Here is a 21,949-nt window from a genome sequence, read left to right as displayed (position 1 = left end):
GTTTGCAAAATGAGAGACAGAACTTATTCAGATAAAACGCAATGACCGTTGAAAGCGAGACACGTGTCGTGTTTTCAATGGCATCCACTATAAGCTGTATATAAAGCTCACTACACTTATTATATTCCACAGCTCACATTGTCTGAGTGTTTTTGTCTACTGAAATTACTTAGAAAGATTTTTGTATTTGTAAGATTTTAAAATATCATCTTATTTTGCACCACTTCATAAACTCTGCGTTGCGTTATCAATCAGGCTACTTTACAACATAAATAAAGAATGGCATACGCAGGATATGAATACAACTTTAAAGGGATTTTGCGTATGGGCACCTGAATATGAGAGATCATGTGATATCAACTCTTCTGTTTGCGGGAGGCACAGGCAGCAATTCCCTTTCACAGTCTGCATTATTTCACCACGAACGTTGATCCATATATGTTCTGAAATAACACATGCTCCCTCTGGAGAATGCATCCTTCGGAGAGATAAGAGCCAAATAAGACTTATATTAATAACATAAAATAGGCCTAATTGTTAATAACACAATTAATGCAGGATCCGGTTTCTCCTATCATCTTTTGGCTATGGTCACAACATATGATCACGCTCTTATAAATACAAATGCTTTTAAACTAGGCTACTATAAGACACACACACACACACACACACAGTGCACTGTCATGCAAGTCTGTGAACCCATGTCAGTGTGACACGTTTTTACACAAGCTGCTTTAGCCTATAATGGACAAAAACAATTTTATGCCAAAATGCCAATTTTGTTGAGTATTGTTTCAAGCACAGTTAAATTGAGTCTTAAATTAACGTAAAGAGTTGTGAGAAAATGTGTTTCAGATTCTCAGTAACAGCAGTTTAAGTAATCCGCAGTTAAAGTAACAGAAGTCTAATAAACCTGCTGTCTGTCATCAAGGATAATCAAAGAACAAAAGAGAAAATACCTCACTGCTCTTGACTGAATAACTTTATTATTAACTTTAGTAGCTTTAATAAGGATTAATCTATATTTAATTTATAATTTATTTAGAGAAGACTTGTTGAAGTGTTGTCTTGAAGTGTTTGAACTTATTCAGTTTCTGTATCTTACAGGTCTGTTACACCTATTGTTCGTTTAACTTAAAAAAGCAAGTAACCTGGTTGCCTTAAAATTTTAAGTTGATTGAACTGAAAAAAAGTGTTAATAAAATGAAGGAGATTAATTTAATAATCAGAAACTCAAAATAATAAGTTATCTCAACTAAATAAATTATTTAAGTTGATTTAACAAAAGAAAAAAATGGTGCGATAACAAATCTTGAAAATATATATATATATTTTTTTTTTACAGTGTAGGCCTACTGTTTAAAAGGTTACATGGGTCAACAGCAATGAAAACAATAACTTTTTTATGTTTAACAGGGGCAGGGCAATGAAAATTTTTTTTATTTTAAATTGAGCCCAGTAAATGTGACATTAATTATAAGATTCTTTCACAGAAGTTCACTTAAATTAAAAATTATTCTATTATTTGAAGCATAACAAATGTTATATAGCTAGCTTTCAATTATGTTTCTAAATGCGTATAATTAATGGCAAAAATTGAGAAAAAAAAAATCACTTTCATAGAGACATCAGTACCAATATTTGTATCGTGATACTGATCTTCTTTCATAAAACGATGCCATTAAAAATATAGGTTTAATACTTTGTTGTTTTACATTAATTTGAAGATTAAATTACAAAGTATTACAATAAAAAAAACATCTTGAATGTTAGATGCGATTTATCATGATTCATTATAGAAAAATGTGTGACTGACAGCACTGATAATTATATAAAGTTGTTCCTATGTAATGACTGCAACGGTGGATGAATTCGCTGATGTCAAGGGCTTTTACTTTGAAATACAGACGTCATTAAATGGGTGGAGTTTCGACCAGGAAGTAAACACTACATTTTAAGCTGATCGTTTTGAAACTCATGCTGACTCAGAGATATTAGAAAATGTTTAACCTAACATTTGCCTATCCGTAGCGAAAGAGTCACGCAAGCACATTACTGAAACCACTGTTTAGACATACAGCGACAAACTTCAGTGTCACTCAGCAGCTGGTCGAATCTGCACGTCACTCAGCACGCGCTTGTCACCACTGACATATTCACCTACAGCGCTTTGTAAAGACTGAAAAGACATGAACAACGAAAATTTCATCCTGAGCGAAAAATTGGTCTCGTCCTCATATGTGCGACAGGGTCTGCAGGCTCGTCGTGGTCATGAACAGCTCATTCGAGTCCTTATACAGCAGGTAACTTAATCACTATGATTGTCAACTGCTGACTGACTTGCATGTCCATGTGCTCGTTTGACAGAAAGGAGAAATGCCATGATGCTCTTTTTGTCTGGACCTTTAAAATTATATATTATGTAAGATACGTTTTAGATAACATTTAAAATGTATTATATATACTGTATATATATATATATATATATATATATATATAGCCTTGCTGACCCTTCTTCCTGACTGTCAAACCATTTTGAAAAAGAAGTACAGTTTAGTTAGAAGAGTACTTAAGAATATATACGGCTACAGATATATATAAGTGCAAACTGAATGTAATGTTTTAGGACATTCAGTTGCATGTTAAAGGCAGTTAGCTGAATTTAAGTGTTTTATAACTCTATTGTCTTTTAAGTATGTGTGTATTGCTGAATGTCCTGACAAGCGTTTATGGCAATATAAAATATTTTTTAATATCATTCTGTTAACTTGTTTGTATTAAGTACATTGTAATTAAACATTTGTAATGATTATGCAAGTTGCAAGTTAGTACATACAGGCCTGGTTTCACAGACAGGGTTTAGATTAAGCCAGGATTAGGCCTTAGTTCAATTAGGACACGTTGCTAGTTTATATAAACGTGCTGTAAAAAACATTACTGGAGTGCATTGACAAAACAATGGCATTGTATATATTTTAAGAAATGTCAGTGCAAGTTGCTTTCAGTTAAAACAGCTCAAACATGCATTTTAGTCTGAGACTAGCCTTGTCTGTGAAACCAGGTCATAACCTAAAATATATAACTTGCAATATTGAATAGAGCATATGATGTTAATGTCAACACATAACATTATAATGTGTTTTAGTTGACACATCAAAATAAGCGTACTTTATTAAAACACAACAAAATATTGTTAAAATGTACTTTAAAATAAAACTTGACATTTGACATAATTACAAAGTGCACTTTTTAAAAGTGTTTTTTAGTATGTCAAGAAACAGTCATGTTAGTGTACTCTCTATACTGTAAGTACACTTAAGTGGCTTTTTTAATATTATATTATCTGCGAGCACAGTTTATTAAAAATATACTTTTCAGATTTGAAGTAGTCTACAAGTGCACATAAAATGACACAATTAAATTAAGCGCACTTCTTCACAAGGAAGGGGCAATAAGTCTCTTAAAAATATCAGATAGTTTGAATTTTTTATTACTAGAAATGGTTAGTTGTAATATGCCATGTGCCTCATGCCTCAAAAATTTGATATGAATTAATAAAATAAAAAAAGGACCCACATAAATGGGTCCTTGTGACTATCAGGTTTCTTTTTCCTTGTAGGGCAAATGTCCAGAGGAGGGATGGAGTGAAAGCACAATCGAGCTCTTTCTAAATGAGCTCGCCATCATGGACAGCAACAACTTCTTAGGGAACTGTGGTGTGGGAGAGAGAGAGGGTAGAGTCGCCTCCAGCCTGGTGGCCAGGAGACATTACAGGTTAGGTTAGGACATTACAGGTTCAAATACATTTGCACTTGCTATTTCTATTCTGGTGTCTCCATTTCCCTGTACATGGGGAAAAAGTACTGAGTCCCAAACTACCCAAGTCTTAATTTCATACCAAATTTAGCATTTTTATGAACAGTACTTTTTGTCATTTGTTTATCATAGGTCTTAGAAGTAATAATTAAAAAAACGTACCATTTTAAATTTGGATTTGTTTAAAGAATCGTATTGTGTATCAAACCAAATCTTGACATGAGTGTAATAATTATTGTGCCCCTATTATGCTTTTTCAGATATTACTTTTCATGTAGTGTGTAATATAGTTGTTTGCGAATGTAAAAGGTCTGCAAAGATCAAAGTGCAGATAAATGGAGTTATTGTTTACTTCCTGCAAAAATCTACATAGGTTTGTAGCACTTTGCACAATGCCAGTGTATGGTCTTCATCTGCTGCCTTCAAACAGCATCTATTTTGTGCAGCATCTTTGTTGTAGCTGAGACTGGAAGAGTTTGGTTCGTGTTTTCAACATGTTGAGAAGATGCTGTTTTCTGTGCTGCAGCAGCAGATCCACTTTGCATACACTTTGCATGAAGAGGACTCAGGGTTGAATTGATACAGTAAAACCAATGCCATCGTTGCTTTTCGTATCACTGCATCAAGTGCTGAGAAAGCCTCTACAGCTGAAATTCAGATATAGTAATGGGTGTTTGGTTTCTGACACTAGCTGTAAGCGGTTGACCAATTGCAACAGACTGGGCCATCTGACCATTCACAACAGACTGGGCCATCTGACCAATCACAACAGACTGGGCCATCTGACCAATCACAACAGACTGCAGACTGGGCCATCTGACCATTCACAACAGACTGGGCCATCAAACCATTCACAACAGACCGGGCCATCAAACCATTCACAACAGACTGGGCCATCTGACCATTCACAACAGACTGGGCCATCAAACCATTCACAACAGACTGGGCCATCTGACCAATCACAACAGACTGGGCCATCAGACCAATCACAACAGACTGGGCCGTCTGACCAATCACAACCGACTGCAGACTGAGCCATCTGACCAATCACAACAGACTGGGCCATCAGACCAATCACAACAGACTGGGCCATCTGATCAATCACAACCGACTGCAGACTGAGCCATCTGACCAATCACAACAGACTGGGCCATCAGACCAATCACAACAGACTGGGCCATCTGACCAATCACAACCGACTGCAGACTGAGCCATCTGACCAATCACAACAGACTGGGCCATCAGACCAATCACAACAGACTGGGCTGTCTGACCAATCACAACCGACTGCAGACTGAGCCATCTGACCAATCACAACAGACTGGGCCATCTGACCAATCACAACCGACTGCAGACTGAGCCATCTGACCAATCACAACAGACTGGGCCATCAGACCAATCACAACAGACTGGGCTGTCTGACCAATCACAACCGACTGCAGACTGAGCCATCTGACCAATCACAACAGACTGGGCCATCTGACCAATCACAACCGACTGAGCCATCAGACCAATCACAACAGACTGGGCCATCTGACCAATCACAACCGACTGAGCCATCAGACCAATCACAACAGACTGGGCCATCTGACCATTCACAACAGACTTTACCATCTAACCAATCTGGGATGTGTATCCCAAAAGAATTATTAGCAAACTATGGTCCCAAAATCCCATTGAATTCTATTGATAACAATGTAACTCACGACCATAGTTGGCTGTGGGAGACGAAACCCTGAGCAGAGTAGACCAATCATAACAGACTGATCCCTCTGACCAATCAGAGCAGAGTAGGCTCTGGTAAAGGAGGGGTTTAGAGAGACCGTATCCTTGATCAAACCGTTTCAGACACTGAGAAAAAGAAGTGATGCTGCAATGTATATTATGAGAAAATGAAAGTGTTTTTTGAACTTGAATGCATGCAAACCTATTGTATGAGGCCTCCAAAACAAAACTAGGAACCTTTAAAATAGCAATTTATTAAGAATATATATTTTATGGGGGAAAAACAAACTGAATTTTCTTCAATAATCTGCCTTTTACTTTAAGGCTTTATTGTTTTTCCCCTCAGACTGATCCATGGAATCGGCCGATCGGGTGATATTGCTGCTGTTCAGCCTAAGGCTGCTGGTTCCAGCCTCTTGAATAAAATCACCAATTCAGTAGTTCTGGATGTGCTGAAGTTTACAGGTACTTTCTGTGATGTTTTATTAAACAACATGCTTGGTAATGAGACACAACATCACTAAGCAGAACAAACAAGCAAACAGCAAGCCTTTGCTTATAATCCAGTGTTTTTGTGCATATTTGTAACTGTTTTCACAGGTGTTAGGAGTGTGTCCTCGTGCTTTGTGGTCCCCATGGCGACAGGAATGAGTCTCACATTGTGTTTCCTCACCCTGAGACACAGAAGGCCAGGAGCTCGATACATCCTCTGGCCTCGCATTGACCAGAAGTCCTGTTTCAAATCCATGGTGACTGCTGGTAAGATTGCCTGAGGGCCAGTTCTCAATACAGCCCACCACAGAGAACACCTGTGTTAATAGCTTTTATATTTATTTCATTTTAATTTTAGTTTCGGTTATTTTGTTAAATGCTTTTGTCATTTTTGTTATTAAAAAATAGATTTCTTGGGAACACTTTATTTTACAGTCCTTGTTACACGGCTTACATGTAGTTACTATAATAATAACAACAACTATATTATGCATAATTACATGCAACGTAACTTATCCCAAATCCTAACCATAACCCTATAGTAAGTACATGTATTTAATTAATATTACTCAGTACTTAAATGTATAATTGCACTGTAACAAGGACACCTTAACCCCTTAACTGTCACCGTCCCGGTACCGGGACGCCTAACTTTACTTCACTATATTTCTATTAAATCCTAATCTAATTATGACAAATTATATATTTTTGGAAAGGTCTAAGACTTCTAATTAAATATCCGACCCCTGTTTTGTGTTAAAAATTATGTAGGAAGAGTAATTAATTAATTTATGACAAGAGTGCACCTAAAAAAATCTGCATCATAACAGGAGGTCTGACCTTTGTCACAAAAAGTTGATGCACCCACTTTTAATCATTGAAACTTCTGTTTTTATGCTAAAAGTTAATAATAAAACATATAATCAAGTATTTTTCAATAAAAAATAAAAAGTATAGTATAAAATTATCCTCTAAAAATGATAATATATATGTATATATTATCCTCTAAAATATAATAATATTTTTATCGCCTTTTTTTATTATATCACACATTTTAGTAGTTATCATAAATTAGGTATCATTTGAAAGCTTATAAACTCAGAATTCATCCTGTGAAAACCATTTTATAATTGAACGTTGCGTTACCATAGAAACGGTACTTATTTTATGAGGCTCCTCCCCTTTTGGGCATCCTTATTTTTCATAATTTATGATCAAAACCTTTATTAATCTTGACAAAACACATATTGTCAGAAAGGTCTGAGTCTGAAGGTTCCAAATTTTGTGACAAAATTGATATTTGGACAGAAATGTATTAATTTGTTAAGGCAGAATGTACACAACTAAATTCAATGGAATTCAATGGCACCCGGTGGCTATTTTTGGTATTACGCCTAAACAAAATCTCATGGAAACTTCAATTTTTGTGATATCAACTTCAAATTTGGAACATAACTTGGTTAGATTTATGGCTTTGATTTTATAGTAATTTTAGAGTAAAAATATTTTGTAAAATATATATTTTATATAAAATAAAAAATATATAGTACAGTATATTTGATTTACTGTGAATTAAAACTTCCATAACTTTTTCATACTTTCATTTTTTGAAGTGTTTTCACTTCAGCAATAATCTGCTGAGTGTTTTCTTTAAAACAAGACCAAACTTGGGTATATATTCCAAGGCATTCTTAAATTACAACCATTTAAGTGTGAATAGAGCATTTAACCCCCATTCTCAAAAAGGGGGGGTGACAGTTAAGGGGTTAAAATAGAGTTTAACCCTTTAGGACCCACTTTATATCAAGGGTCTTTACCTACTGTGTACTAAGATTTAAATGAATAATTTGAGATAATGCACAATTTCTGTAATTGGATCTACAATTACACTTTTGATCTCTTAGTCCCTAACCCTTATCCCTCTCAGTCGCATCAAAAGTGTTTTTTTAAGGACAACATGTTCAGAATAAATACGTTGTTAAAGAAACCTAATATAAAAAATGGGACCCAAATAAGTCATAGTTGACTTTTCTTTATATTAGTGTAGAAAATAATTTTAAAATGGACTCTTTTCACAAAAGTACATCTAATGTTTTCCAAATTTTGAAAGGGTTTGAACCTGTGGTGATAGAGAATGTCTTGGAAGGAGATGAGCTGAGAACAAACATGGAGGAAGTGGAGAGGAAGATTGAGGAGTTGGGTGCTAAAAACATTCTCTGTGTCCATTCCACAACATCCTGTTTTGCACCACGTGTCCCTGACAGGTCAGTTTCTTTACTAACAAATCATTAGCCTTCAAAGCTTCCGTAAGCATGTAGACATAAAGTTTAAAGGAACAGTTAAAAAGTGAAATGTCATCATTTACTTGCTAACAATCCGACCCCATGTTATTTTCTTTCTTTTGTGAAACACTAATGGAGGTGTGTATATATATATATATATATATATATATATATATATATATATATATTGCACTGTCACTTTATTTTCTGTCTTTTTACAGGCTAGAGGAACTTGCTGTTCTGTGTGCCAAGCACGATATTCCTCACATAGTCAATAATGCCTATGGAATGCAATCATCCAAATGTATGCACCTTATTCAGCAGGTAAGATACTTTTTTTGTGTAAATATATTGCAATAATTTACTTTATTTCAATGAAACCAAATTGGCTGATGAGGTGTTTTTATAGGGGGCTCGCGTTGGGAGAATCGATGCTTTTGTCCAAAGTCTTGATAAAAACTTCATGGTCCCAGTTGGTGGTGCCATCATCGCAGGGTTTGATGAGAGCTTCATTAAGGAGATCAGTAAGATGTACCCTGGTATGCATATTTTCTTTAAACAGCAAACATGTTGTAGATGAGTGATATGTTACAAACTTAATGTCTGAAGTCAGACATTGGCTGTTGCAATTGAAGAGTCTGAAATACAAGACTAAAATACTGCAATCCATTTAAACATACTGAATATTTACTGTAAAAAGTGGTCTGCGTGAATGTGTATTTTTCATATTCCATTTCCTCTTGCACGTACAATATCTCTAGAAATCTAGAAAGAGTTTTTGTTTGTGCAGTGTACCACATCAGAACTGGTCTCTGCTGGCTCCCACATATCCCTCCCACTTTCTTCTGCACTGCAGAGGAAATCCCAAACACTCCTAATACTATTGATTCACTGAGTGTGCTAGAGTGAGTTAGACAGTGGAACGCGTTAGTAATTTGGTCCATTGTCAAACGAGTGAATACTGCTTATGAATTTTACCGCAGAGGTTATCAAATCCAAAGGATATGGGAATGAACCAGTATTAAAATTCAGACTGATACAACAAGCTGATCATGTTCATGTTATTGACAATAACTATCATAATGTTTTCTGTAAACAACTAAAAAATAAAGACTTAAAACTAAAATCAGTTGTTTTAAATGTTGCAAGCGAAATTTAGGCATCACAGCATTATATTGCACAGGACATAGTTTTTTTTCATTTAGCGATTTTATTTTAGAGGAACTATTATGTTTTTTTTTTTGTTTTCACCTTTCTTTAGTTTTTAGTTTTGTTATAGTACTGATATATCATGCATCCTTATTATGTTTGTACTTGAAATTCACTATGAACTGCAATAAAGTGTTGCAATGAGAAGTATTTCTTTAATGCATTACAATTTACTTAAACAGCACTATTGCAAGCTGTTGATGTTAAAGTCATTGAGATTACCTGCTCTTGTTCAGGTCGAGCTTCTGCTTCCCCGTCTTTAGACGTCCTCATTACGCTGCTCACACTGGGGGCCAGCGGCTACAAGAAACTTCTGTCTGAGAGAAAGGTAAAACATATATATATATATTTTTAAAGTATCTGGACTCATAACTTCCAATTGTAGCTGGGATGTTTAATTTAGTATTATTTATATACTGACATTATTTAAATACTGTATATTTTCATTTTTCATTTTAAGATTTTTATTTTGATAATTTTATGTGAATTATTTTTATTTGTTTTTTTATATTTTAGATAATTTAGTTTTATGCATAATTTAGTATTATGTATATATTAGCTTTTATTAATATTAAACACATATATATATATATATATATATATATATTTTTACTTTTGTCATTTTTATTAGTTTTTGTTTTTTAAATACATTTCTAAATATTTGTAATATATTTTCTTTTTAATTCAATTTTAGTTTTATTTCAGTTTGTAATTTTAGTATTTTAACTTTTACTTTAGTTGGAGGCAATTAGTTTAAAAGTGTAAGGGACCATTTGGTATTATGTAAAGGGCCACTGGAGGAAAACAGGGGAGAGTCATGTCTTTTTATTCTTTGTTGAGGGGAGGGTCATCTAACTATTTTTAGTCTAGGGGGAGGGTCACCCAACTTTTGAATTCATGAAAACATCAAAAAAGTGGTTTGTTTGGTGCATATTTTTTCCATTTAGCTCCATGTAGCTCTCTCGGTCTCGGCCCCCCATCACTATCAGAGTCTGTTCCAACAAAATTCCAGTTTGGCACTGTTTGACAGTGCGCGCTCAGAAAAAGTGCATTAGAACAGAACGCCAATGAAATGTTCTCGTCGAGTTTTACAGTATTGGGACTGAGGTGCCAGAACTACAGCTGATATAATGTGCGCTATAGCACGATACTACCTTATTTTAGTTTTTTCTATTCTAATTTTGTTTCCACAATAAGTGAGTAAATCTACTGAAACTGCCACCAACACAGTGGAGTGTGATGTGTTACTGTGCGTTCACACCAGATGCGAATAGCGCGTCAAATTCGTGCCTACCGTGTCAAGTTATACGCTTGACCACTTTGAATCCATTCGCGTGTCAAGAGCGAAATTGACGCGTGTAAAAACAAAACTTTGAAGTGAAATTTACACACTAACTAAATATTACCCACCGGATGAAGAAGTTCGTCTGGAGCTCATGTGCTGCTGGTGTCTAACAACAAACTCTTGCTTGTATATACTCTTGTGTACTGTATGTTCATTTTTTTCTTCCTTGTTGTTTGTTCATTATCTATGCTTTATTTTTCTCAAAGCATTATTTTGCTTTGCTTCAACTATGATAAAAGAGACATTCAGAAATCACTTTCCACATCTTTATTAACCAACGTAGTCATTCTGTGGCCCCCTTGGAAGTTTACTGAGGCCCCCTGGTTGAGAACCACTGGCAGGTGGGCATATTATCCCAATGAGACTTGAGTACATGGAGGAAAATACCACTAGCCATTATGTGATAAGAAACTTAAGGAGATATTGATTTACTGCTAATGCATCCGGATTATTAATAATTTACCACCTTTGTTGATCACATAAGATGTTCTCGGTTGTCAGATTTGGTGGTCTAACAGGTTTTAGCCAAAGGAGAAAGATTTGGACTGTCCCCATGAGAAAAAGGAAGTGTACATTAGCATACTTTTCAAAAAGAGTACTTGTTACGGAAGTAATATACCTTAAAAAGAACATACTTAAAGGGATAGTTCACTTTGAAATTAATTTTTGATAAATTTTAGCTTACCTCAAGGGCATCCAAGATGTAGGTGTCTTTGTTTCCACAGTAGTTTCAATTTTGACATTTTTCAGTCAAACCGGTGTTGTCTATCAGTCATACACTGGAGGCTAAGGGGGTCCACCAAAGAGCATGCACAGAGAAGTCAAAATTAAACATGATTTAATGACTCGTAAATGTAAGTACACATTGATGGCCTAAGACACGAAACGAGCGGTTTGTGTGGAAAACGAACAGTATTTATATCGTTTTTACCTCTTGTAATCATAGCCATGACAAAATGATCTGACAGCACGGGCGCTTCGGTCTGCGCATGCGCCGGAAGTGATCGCTTGCACGCCTACGTCACTCTTTGTTTATACAGAGATTTCGGGAAGTTTTACCTTTCACTAAACATATTTAGATATACGGGAAACCGCAATGGAAGACGATTTCGGTATATCTAAATATGTTTAGTAAAAGGTAAAACTTCCGAAATCTCCGTGTAAATATTGAGTGACGTCAAACGCAAGCGATCACTTCCGGCGTAACATTGAACTGATTCAGTTCGGTTCAGTTGGACATTGCACTACTGATTCAGATCACTTGGACGTCACTGTGATTACACGAGGTAAAAACGATATAAATACTGTTCGTTTTCTCACAAAAAACGCTTGTTTCGTGTCTTAGGCCATCAATGAAAATGTTTATTTTCATTACTCTGCCCCATATACTAGCGTTATAAGCTAAACAGTTTTTAGAGATAAAACTCTTTACATTCGTTTATCATGAAAACAAATCTCAGGGAACGGTTGACTATGTACCAATGTGTAATTAGACCTAAGGTTCATTTTGCGCCGGAGTTGTCCTTTTAAGTCTGTTAAGACAGTTATGAAAGTGTACTCTCCTTAAGTACACTTAAGTGGCCTTTATTTCATTGATATTTCGTTGATATCTGCAAGTACAGGTTTTTTTTCAATGTATACTTTTTTGTTTAAAGTATTTAAAGTGTAATTTTCATATTTACCTTTATTTAAAATATTTAAAGTGCACATTCAAAGCATTTAAAGCTTTCACAAGGGTGATTTTTATTTTTTATTTTTTTTTATTTTTAGATTTGAACGTTTTTGCCTGTGCAAACATTCTATAGTCTTGTGGGTGATTGCTAGGGCAGTGGTGTTTGGTTGCTAGGGTTTTCCATCTGGTTGCTAGGATGAATTTCGCTTGCATAATATGAACTGTTAAAGACAGCAGCTTATTGTCTCTGCGTTTTCATACTGTCTTACTAACAGCATCATAATAGGGGGCTGCAACCTCTTACAGTTCATTTATAATTGATCCCAGTGGTAGACCCACAACTCTGCCAACATAGCTGATTCTGTTGACGCAATTACATTACAGCTTCAGATGGGAAAGCAGGCTGTGTGTTTGCCTGGAAAGGAGAGAGCTAGGGGGCTGGAGAATGATGCAGGTGGTGGGTGTACTGAAGGCCAACAGACACAGAAATGCTATATGAGCAGAAAACAGAATGTGCAACAGAAAAAGGTGTGTAAAGTGGAGTGTGGAAAGCTATTTATAACGTGTTTTGTATGGCCCACAGGAGCTGTACAGCCACCTGGCACAGGAGCTGAAAGCTCTAGCTGAGAGGCACGGGGAGAGACTGCTGCATACGCCACACAATCCAATATCACTGGGTGAGAAATAATACATATAGTGCCGTGTCATATGAGGAAGAGGGCTGCTGCTGATTTTATAAAACAGTTTAATGAACAATTATTGTTTGATTGTAAATGAAAATAGTTCCAAAAGTTTTTGCTTGTTGCACAAGGGGTCAAGGTTTGGTTGGTTAGCATTAACCTGTTAGCCTCTGCTGGTAGATGCTGAAACTAACCAACACCATTTGACTGTAAAGAGCATCTCTTATTTTTTCTCTATTGACAGCTGTTCAGAAGTGATTATGTATTTTGACAGAATTTTGCTTTTTCTTTTGCAAGCAACATTTAACACACACACACACACAAACAGACAAGTTGGGTTTCCTTTGGGAATTTCCATAGACATGATTTTTATACTTCAAACTGTACATTCTATCCCCTAAACCTACTATTCGTTCGGTTCACGTGACGTCAACGCGACCGACGGCCTCAATAATGCCTGCAATATGTTGTGCAGTTGGCTGCAACAACAGCCGAAAGAGGAACCCTGAACTGGTATTTTATTCTATACCAAAAGAAGAGAGAAGAGAAAATAATTTATTTAAAAGACTTGAAGTGTCATGTTGCTGGTTTGTGGTTAATTATATTTCTATTATAGCTTACTCTCAGTGGCCAACATTATACAAACAGATATCGACAGATAATGTTTTTTTCCTTCATTTTAATTGTTGGATCTGTTTAAATGCACTTTGTCATGGTAAGTTATTAGATTTGGGGTTATTTTGAACATGACTGTCTGTCTGCCTGTTAATACCTACCTAAATCTAATAAATATTTTTCTGAAGTTCATAAAGATATTGTCTTCATCACATGCAATTTAGATTAGAGCCTGACCGATAAAGGATTTTGAAGGCCGATACCGATACAAATATTTTTGGGTTTTAAAATCCGATATTTTTTTTTTAAAATTAAATATTGTTGGATTTCACACACGTGTAAAAGAAAAGCTAACTTTTCTCCACAAGATACATTTGATACTTTTTCTCTGTCTAAATATTTACTCCTCGCAAGTATAACTTACATTTTACAATGCAGGGATTGTAACTAGAGATATGCTAGTTATAAATACAGTAATCATTACTTTATTTAAGCAGAAAAAGTTAATTGTGGTTTCCAAGCTCATTAATGTTAACGTTAGCGGTCTTCCACTGATGATAGTGGCATTAGCTAGCTTTGTGGTTAGCTAGTCTATGATGAGCCATAATTTAGCAATAGATAACATCATACTGCAAATTGTAAAACATACATTTTCAATATAACAGGCCAAGGAGAGATGATTGAAATGTGTTTCGTCCATTTTTATTTTATTTTTTAAATATTCATTTATCGGCCATTATGACTGCCGATACCGATATTATGGAAAATGCCTAATATTGGCCGATAATATCGGTCTGGCTCTAATTTAGATGTTATTTTGTGTAAGTAATGTTAGCTCTGCAGACGATGCATAATCTCAGCCTTGAAATGCATATTAAAGGACTAGTTCTTCCAAAAATGATAATTCTGCCGTCATTTAACTACTCACCTTCATGGGCAAATCCTTAAGTTTACTTTCCGTGGGTACGAAGGGACATTTTTGAATATGTAGCCTAATGGAGACTCTTCTTGTCGATGTAATGAAAGTGAATGAGTAACGTTAGCCTACTGAGTCGGTCGCAAATATGGCGGCGTTCTATTTGTAGTGACGTAGGTGGCATGTATGAATAACAGATTTTAATATTTTTACCTTTTCAGAAACCATTGTTAATATGTATGAGCTGTTTTCCTCATGGGGACCAAATAAATTTCCCCAGTAAGGCCGCGCAACATATGGTTATATGGCTCCTTAAGCCTTCTTGTGGTGCTATCAGTCAATCACCCTTTTGTGAAACCTAGTTGTATTAATATAAATATGATATGATTAATAATAATTTTTAAAAAAGTGCTCTAATTTCTTTCTTCTGCAGAACATAAAGAAAGATATTTTGTCTGTAACCAAACGGTTGATGTACATCATTGTCTTCAATTTTTTTTTTTCCTACTATGGAAGTCAATAGGGTTCATCAACTTTCTGGTTACACTGTAAAAAATATTTTCATGATTTTTAACATTTTTTTTCTTTTATCAAATCAACTTATTCTACAAATAATTTAAGTAGTTCAGATAACATGATATTTTGGGTTTCTGGTGATTAAAGCAATCTCCTTCATTGTATTAACTCAATTTTTCCATTTCAATGAACTTAAAATTTTAAGGCAACCAGGTTACTTCATTCATGTTTTTAAGTTAAACCAACAATATTTTTTTACAGTGTACTGACATTCTTCAAAATATCTTTATTTGTGTTTAGCAGAAGAAAGAAATTCATACAGGTTTGAAACAACTTGAGGGTGAGTAAATGATGACAGAATTTATATTTAAGTGAACTATTCCTTTAAATGGGTTAGAAAAGCACTGCAAAGTTCAGCTAATTCTATTTAATTTTAAATCAATTAAGTGTCTTTTTCAAACTGTTTTCAAGCTAAAACAAATGTTTTAAAGTGCAAATGTATGAAAAGTTGTCTAATGTTGTCCCTATGCACTCCAGCTATGTCACTGAACCGTCTCCAGACACACAGTAACGCAGCAGTCACTCAGCTGGGCTCCATGCTCTTCACCAGACAGGTGTCTGGGGCCAGGTGAGCATACATATACTATCCTGTAATTTCACTTCAAAGCAAAAATTTGATAAAGTATAGTGGATGTGAAGTCAGTGTCTAAATGATTAATCGCGATTAATTGTATCCAAAATAAAAATTTGTGTTTACATAATATATGTGTGTGTAGAGTATATAATTATTTTGTATATATAAATACACACACATGCATGTTTATATTTAAGAAATGTTTTGCATGTATATACTTGATATAAATTTGATTTGATGATTTATATTAAATATTAATATTTTATATATATATATTAGTAACACATTTTTCTTAAATATATACATACATGTGTGTGAATTTTTTTATACAAAATAATTATACATTATGTACAATTATATATTATGTAAACACAAACTTTTATTTTGGATGCGATTAATCGCGATTAATCGTTACCCAGCCCTAGTATATTGTTATATAATCTATAACCTTACAGTTGACTTACTAACATAGCCTTTTTCATGAAATGTTGTGAGAAGTGTGCTTGTTACCCTTATGCAACTTAAAGTTTGGTCTCAAAATACTTTCTGAAGAATAAAACAAGAGAACTTTAAGGCACTCTCAAGTAAAAAAGTTAAAAAGCCTTTATTAATATGGCTTGGTCAAATTCACCATCTAAAAAACTCCAAGGCATTCTGACACATGCCTTCTTCTGGGAGTTAAAAGTCCTTTCTGGGGTCACTGTAGCTAGCTTACAATTATTTTTTTTTATATACTGTATACAAGCTGACTGATTAAATACTTTCACATCCCAAAGCTACATTATTTTTCTTCTGTTTATATTTTCGGTCTCACTTTACTTTCCTTGTTAGTGTAATTACACATTTAATACAGAGTAATAATAATTACATGTACTTCCTAGCATTAGCATTAGGGTTTGGTTTAGGGTTAGTTACATAACATGTAATCACGCATCATTTATAGTTATTACTATAATAACTACATGCAACGTGTAACAAGGACACTAAAATAAAGTGTTACCATATTTTCTACTGGACACTAGATGATCTGCTGAAATATTGATTCAACTTTCTTTCTGCTGTCCACTTTCATTATTTAAAAGGGAGTCATTCTCATTCTCAAGGGTTTATCTTGTTGCATTATCCTTTTAGTCTGTCAAAGACTGTGCACTATATCTGCAGTGATTAGATGTGCAATGAATAAATATGACACCATAATTTAAGCTTGAACTGAATGTCTGTGAATTTGGAAAGAGCCGTGTAAAACTCTCTGAATTGGCTCATGTTTCGTTTTAAAAACTCTTTCGCCTGGAAAGAGAGACTCTATTTGTCTCCCTCGTTAATTTTTAGATGACCAGTTTAATTGATAATTTTTAGAAATCCATCATTGTGGTAATAATTAGGATGACACAACTATTTGTAACAAGTATTGAGAACTTTTGTTTTCTTTGTCCAAATTGCATAACATTAGATAAGGTACATCCTGGTTTGGTTTGTGGGTTCATCAATAGCTTACTGTAAAGTATGTTTGATATTTAGGAAATCTTTGAGAAGAGACAGTAGATAGAATAACATTTAATGTTTCAGTTGAAATAAATGATGGTGCCACTACCATATCGATACTAATGGAAAAGTGAGTTTTCTGTCATCCGTCCTGGCCCGTTTACATCAAATAAAAAATTCTATTCTTAATCTCGCTCGGATGACATATTTTTTTAGATATAGGCTACATGTTGTGGAACTTTTGTGGAGAATGATTCTTAGTGTAGCTAGTCATGCATGCAGAAAACTATAGCACAAGATCATAAAAATGTTGAATGTCATGTATTTAAATGTATATTGATAATTACACATTTGTTGTAAAGTTGCAATTTAGTATGTTAAATGTTAATATTGTATTATTTCGAATAAAACAACAGTTTATTATAATCAAGTACTTTACATGTGCTTTAGTATGTTAGGCAACACCAAAACAAGTGTACTTGTTTAAAACATGACAAAAAAATTAAGAAAACTGTTCATTTGACATTATCATAAAGTGCACTTTTTTAACTGTACTGTACTTAAGTGTGTTAAGAACTTCCCCTTTATTTTAAGGTGTTTTAGTATTTAAAGGAGTAGTTCACTTGTCAAAAAACTTTTGCTGATAATTTACTCACCCCCATGTCATCCAAGATGTCCATGTCTTTCTTTCTTCAGTCGAAAAGAAATTAAGGTTTTTGATGAAAACGTTCCAGGATTTTTCTCCATATAATGGACTTCAGTGGGAACCAGACGGTTCAAGTTCCAAAAGAAACTTTCAGTACAAACTGCAAACTTGTTCAAAGGGCCTTAAACGATTCCAGATGATAAATATGGGTCTTATCAAGCGAAACGATCGCTCATTTTTTTTTTAAATAACAAAGTTTAAGTTTTATAAGATCAAACGCTCGCCTTGCTCTGTCCTGTGGTGCACGTTCGTGACTCTCCTGTTCGAACTCGTTCAACAAAATGAACAAATCTTTTTTTCCAGATCAATTCGTTCGTTTCTTTCGCCGAATGAACCAAATGACTCGGAAAAAGATTTGTTCATTTTGATGAACGTGTTCGAACAGGAGTGCGTTAGAGAACAGAGCAAGGCGAGCGTTTGAGCTTATAAAACTTAAACTTTGTTATTTATTTATAAAACGAGCGATCGTTTCGCTTGATAAGGCCCTTATTCATCGTCTGGAATCGTTTAAAGCCCTTTGAACAAGTTTGCAGTTTGTACTGAAAGTTTCTTTTGAAACTTGAACCATCTGGTTCCCACTGAAGTCCATTATATTGAGAAAAATCCTGGAATGTTTTCATCAAAAACCTTAATTTCTTTTCGACTGAAGAAAGAAAGACATGGACATCTTGGATGGCATGGAGGTGAGTAAATTATCAGCACAAGTTTTTTCAAAAGTGAACTACTCCTTTAAATGTATAATTACACTGTAACAGACTGGCTAATAATAATTAAACACATGTACTTACTAAGGTTAGGATTAAGGTTTGGTTTAGAGTTAGTTGCATAAAAGTAAACATAATTTGTAGTTATTAAAGGAGTAGTTCACTTTTAAAAAAACTTTTACTGATAATTTACTCACCCCATGTCATCCAAGATGTCCATGTCTTTCTTTACTGGGAACCAAACGGTTCAAAGTCCAAAAGACAGTTTCAGTGCAAACTGTTCAAAGGGCTTTAAACGATTCCAGACGATGAATAAGGGACTTATCAAGTGAAACGATCACTCATTAAAAAAAAAAAAAGTTTAGGTTTTATAAGCTCAAATGCTCGCCTTGCTCTGTTCTGTGATGCACGTTCGTGACTCTCCCGTTCGAATTCGTTTATCAAAATGAACATCTTTTTTCGTGTCATTTGGTTCATTCAACGAATGAAGAAATGAACAAATTGAATCGGGAAAAGATTCGTTCATTTTGATAAACGAGTTCGAACAGGAGAGTCACGAACGCGCATCACAGAACAGAGCAAGGTGAGCATTTGACCTTAAAAAACCTTGATTTTTTTTCGACTGAAGAAAGAAAGACATGGACATCTTGGATGACATGGGGGTGTGTAAATTATCAGCAAACGTTTTTTTTAAAAGTACTACATTAAAGTGTTACCAATGAAGGTGTACTCTCTTTAAATAAATTCACATGGCCTCTTATTTAATTAATAGGATATTATCTGCAAGTGCATATATAAACCAAATATATAATAATTCAGTCAACTTCAATCACTTGTACTGATGTAAAGCATATAAGATTTGTCTCTTGCTGTGTTGTTTGCTTTCTCTTGCACAGAAGAAGCTACTGAACAAAACAGTGATGTTTCTGTAGGAGAAGCAATGCGGAAATAAATCAGATGGCTTGTTCATTCATGCAAAATTTTGTTGCAGGGTGGTCCCACTGGGTGTGGAACAGACCGTGAGTGGACACACGTTCAATGGCTTCATGTCACACACGGATTCCTATCCGTGCCCGTACCTTAATGCAGCCTCCGCTATTGGAATAACCAAAGAAGACATAACATTGTGCATCAAGAGACTCGAAAAATGCCTCAAGAGCCTTAGCAAAGAAGCCTCTGCAGAGAAGAACGAGTCAGTATCTCCTGCTGAAGATTTGAATGACCAAACCCTTAATGCTCCGGTTGTTTAAATATGATTCATATTTTCACAACTTGATATTGTGGCAAGCCTTGTGTGTGTGAATGTTGATATAGCACCGTATGGCCACAAATGCATCTGTTTGTTTTCTCTCTGTGTTGAGACTTCTGTTTGAAAGCTGTGTATCCTGACTGACAATAAATACAGATTATGTCACCATTTTAAATCATCTGGTGCTGTTTTTTTTTTTTTAATTTTTTTTTTAAGAACATCATTTCGGTTGAATATACAGATGTAGAGGGAATTCTCAGTTCCAAGCAATATCATAACTGAAATCATAACACATTGAAAGAAAATTCACTGAAATGTAATGCAAATTTCCCAAAGATGTAGTCTCTTGATGTACCAAACCCTACAATTATTATCTGCAATGTATTCTTTTGTATTGATATAATAGACAGTGCTGGTAATGACTGCACTTAAAGGGATGGTTCAACCAAAAATGATCATCCCATAATTTACTTGCCCTCAAGCCATCCTAGGTGTGTATGACTTTCTTCTTTCAGCCAAACACAATCAGAGTTATACAAAAAAAGCAAGAGACATATCCATAATTATAACTTTAAACTCTAATCATTGGCTTTCGTTAATGGCCGTACGCGGAAGAGAGACCTCTGACCTGACGTTACCGAAAGCCAGTGATCTTAATTTTAAAGGGGTCATGAACTGGCTTTTTAAATTTTATCATATTGTTGTCTGAGGTCAATTTATGATGTCCGCTTGGTATTTGCATTCAAAAACATAAAAATAAATAAGTAATAGGCTATTTTCTACCCTAGTTTTGAGCCCAGCTCAGAAACACTTGGTTTTTATGGGCGTCTCGCATTGAAGACTTGGAAGTAAACGCCCACTGCTGTGAGTGGAGAACAGTTTTACATATTATAATGAGTTTCAACTCACCCATCAATGCACTTGGTTCCCCCAAGTGCATCGATGGGTGAGTTGAAACTCATTATGGAAATTGTTTTGAAAACATCCAATGTTGTAAAATAGCAACCGAAATGATTCGCCCAAACATGTTTGACCCAGAGTCCGTGTGTTGCACAATTCCTGTCAGATCCAATATAGACGGCACAGCAACGTTTTTTACTCTTAATCGGTCTGCAAATCCAGTCTTGTTTACAAAACAATCCTCAGTGAAATGAAGCGAACAGACGGACAATGTTTTACCCTCATCAGCTGGAACGTCATTAAAAATAAAGTTTATCCATGCAGTCCTATTGAAATCCACAGTAAGCATATGCAGCGACTGTCTTCTTTCACAACCAGGCACTGCTCAATATTCTGTATTGTTCTGTAGCTCGATCCGGTTTGTCATCACGAGGTAGACCTACTGTATGTTATTTAGCTATGCGTGTAATGCGCGAATCGGTGGGTGGGGCTAAACCGACCGTGTTGAAGTAGGCGTTGATCATCTTCTGCGAGGGTGGTGTTTTATCCTCTTTGACGTCAGTCCCCACTTTGAAAAACGAGACGTTTTCAGAGGCTGGTGTCATTAAAAGCTTTTATTGGACTATCAAGGACGTTTTCAGTTCTGAAACTTACAGGATATTCTTATAATATGATGACCTCTTACATGTCAAAAGCTCAAGGAAAATTTGATTTCTCAGTTCATCACCCCTTTAAACCAGTTACAATCCTCAGATATTTTGGAGGTTTCCACAGAAACTTTTTGGCCCAGTCTATTTGACGTACTTATAAAAACTCTCAGCTCTAATATAGACCATGATCCCTTCACTCTCCGAAAAAAATGTACAAAAGCGGTCACTGGGGCTGTACCTTTTCAAAAGGTACACTTTTGTCCATTTTAGGTGCTAATATGTACATTTTATGTGATAATATGTACATTTTAGGTGCTAATATGTACATTTTAGGTCTTAATATGTACATTTAGGTG

At 35.0% G+C, this 21,949-nt stretch overlaps 1 protein-coding gene across 1 annotated transcript; it reads left to right on the top strand.

The window, feature by feature from the left end:
• Positions 1-1,956: 1,956 nt before the first annotated feature.
• Positions 1,957-20,218, top strand: sepsecs (Sep (O-phosphoserine) tRNA:Sec (selenocysteine) tRNA synthase). Its single transcript, XM_039669002.2, has 11 exons — positions 1,957-2,303; positions 3,620-3,774; positions 5,888-6,006; positions 6,142-6,300; positions 8,144-8,297; positions 8,537-8,639; positions 8,725-8,854; positions 9,761-9,852; positions 13,125-13,218; positions 15,806-15,896; positions 19,786-20,218. The coding sequence occupies exons 1-11, from the start codon at positions 2,190-2,192 to the stop codon at positions 20,042-20,044; spliced, it is 1,470 nt and encodes a 489-aa protein (XP_039524936.2). The 5' UTR covers positions 1,957-2,189; the 3' UTR covers positions 20,045-20,218.
• The last annotated feature ends 1,731 nt before the right edge of the window (positions 20,219-21,949 follow it).

The sequence above is a fragment of the Pimephales promelas genome, chromosome 1, assembly GCF_988280905.1.
Source record: "Pimephales promelas chromosome 1, fPimPro1.hap1.1, whole genome shotgun sequence".
In the NCBI taxonomy this organism is placed as follows: Eukaryota; Metazoa; Chordata; class Actinopteri; order Cypriniformes; family Leuciscidae; genus Pimephales; species Pimephales promelas.
Note: the sequence above shows the minus strand (reverse complement) of the source record. Positions and strands in the feature narration are given on the sequence as shown.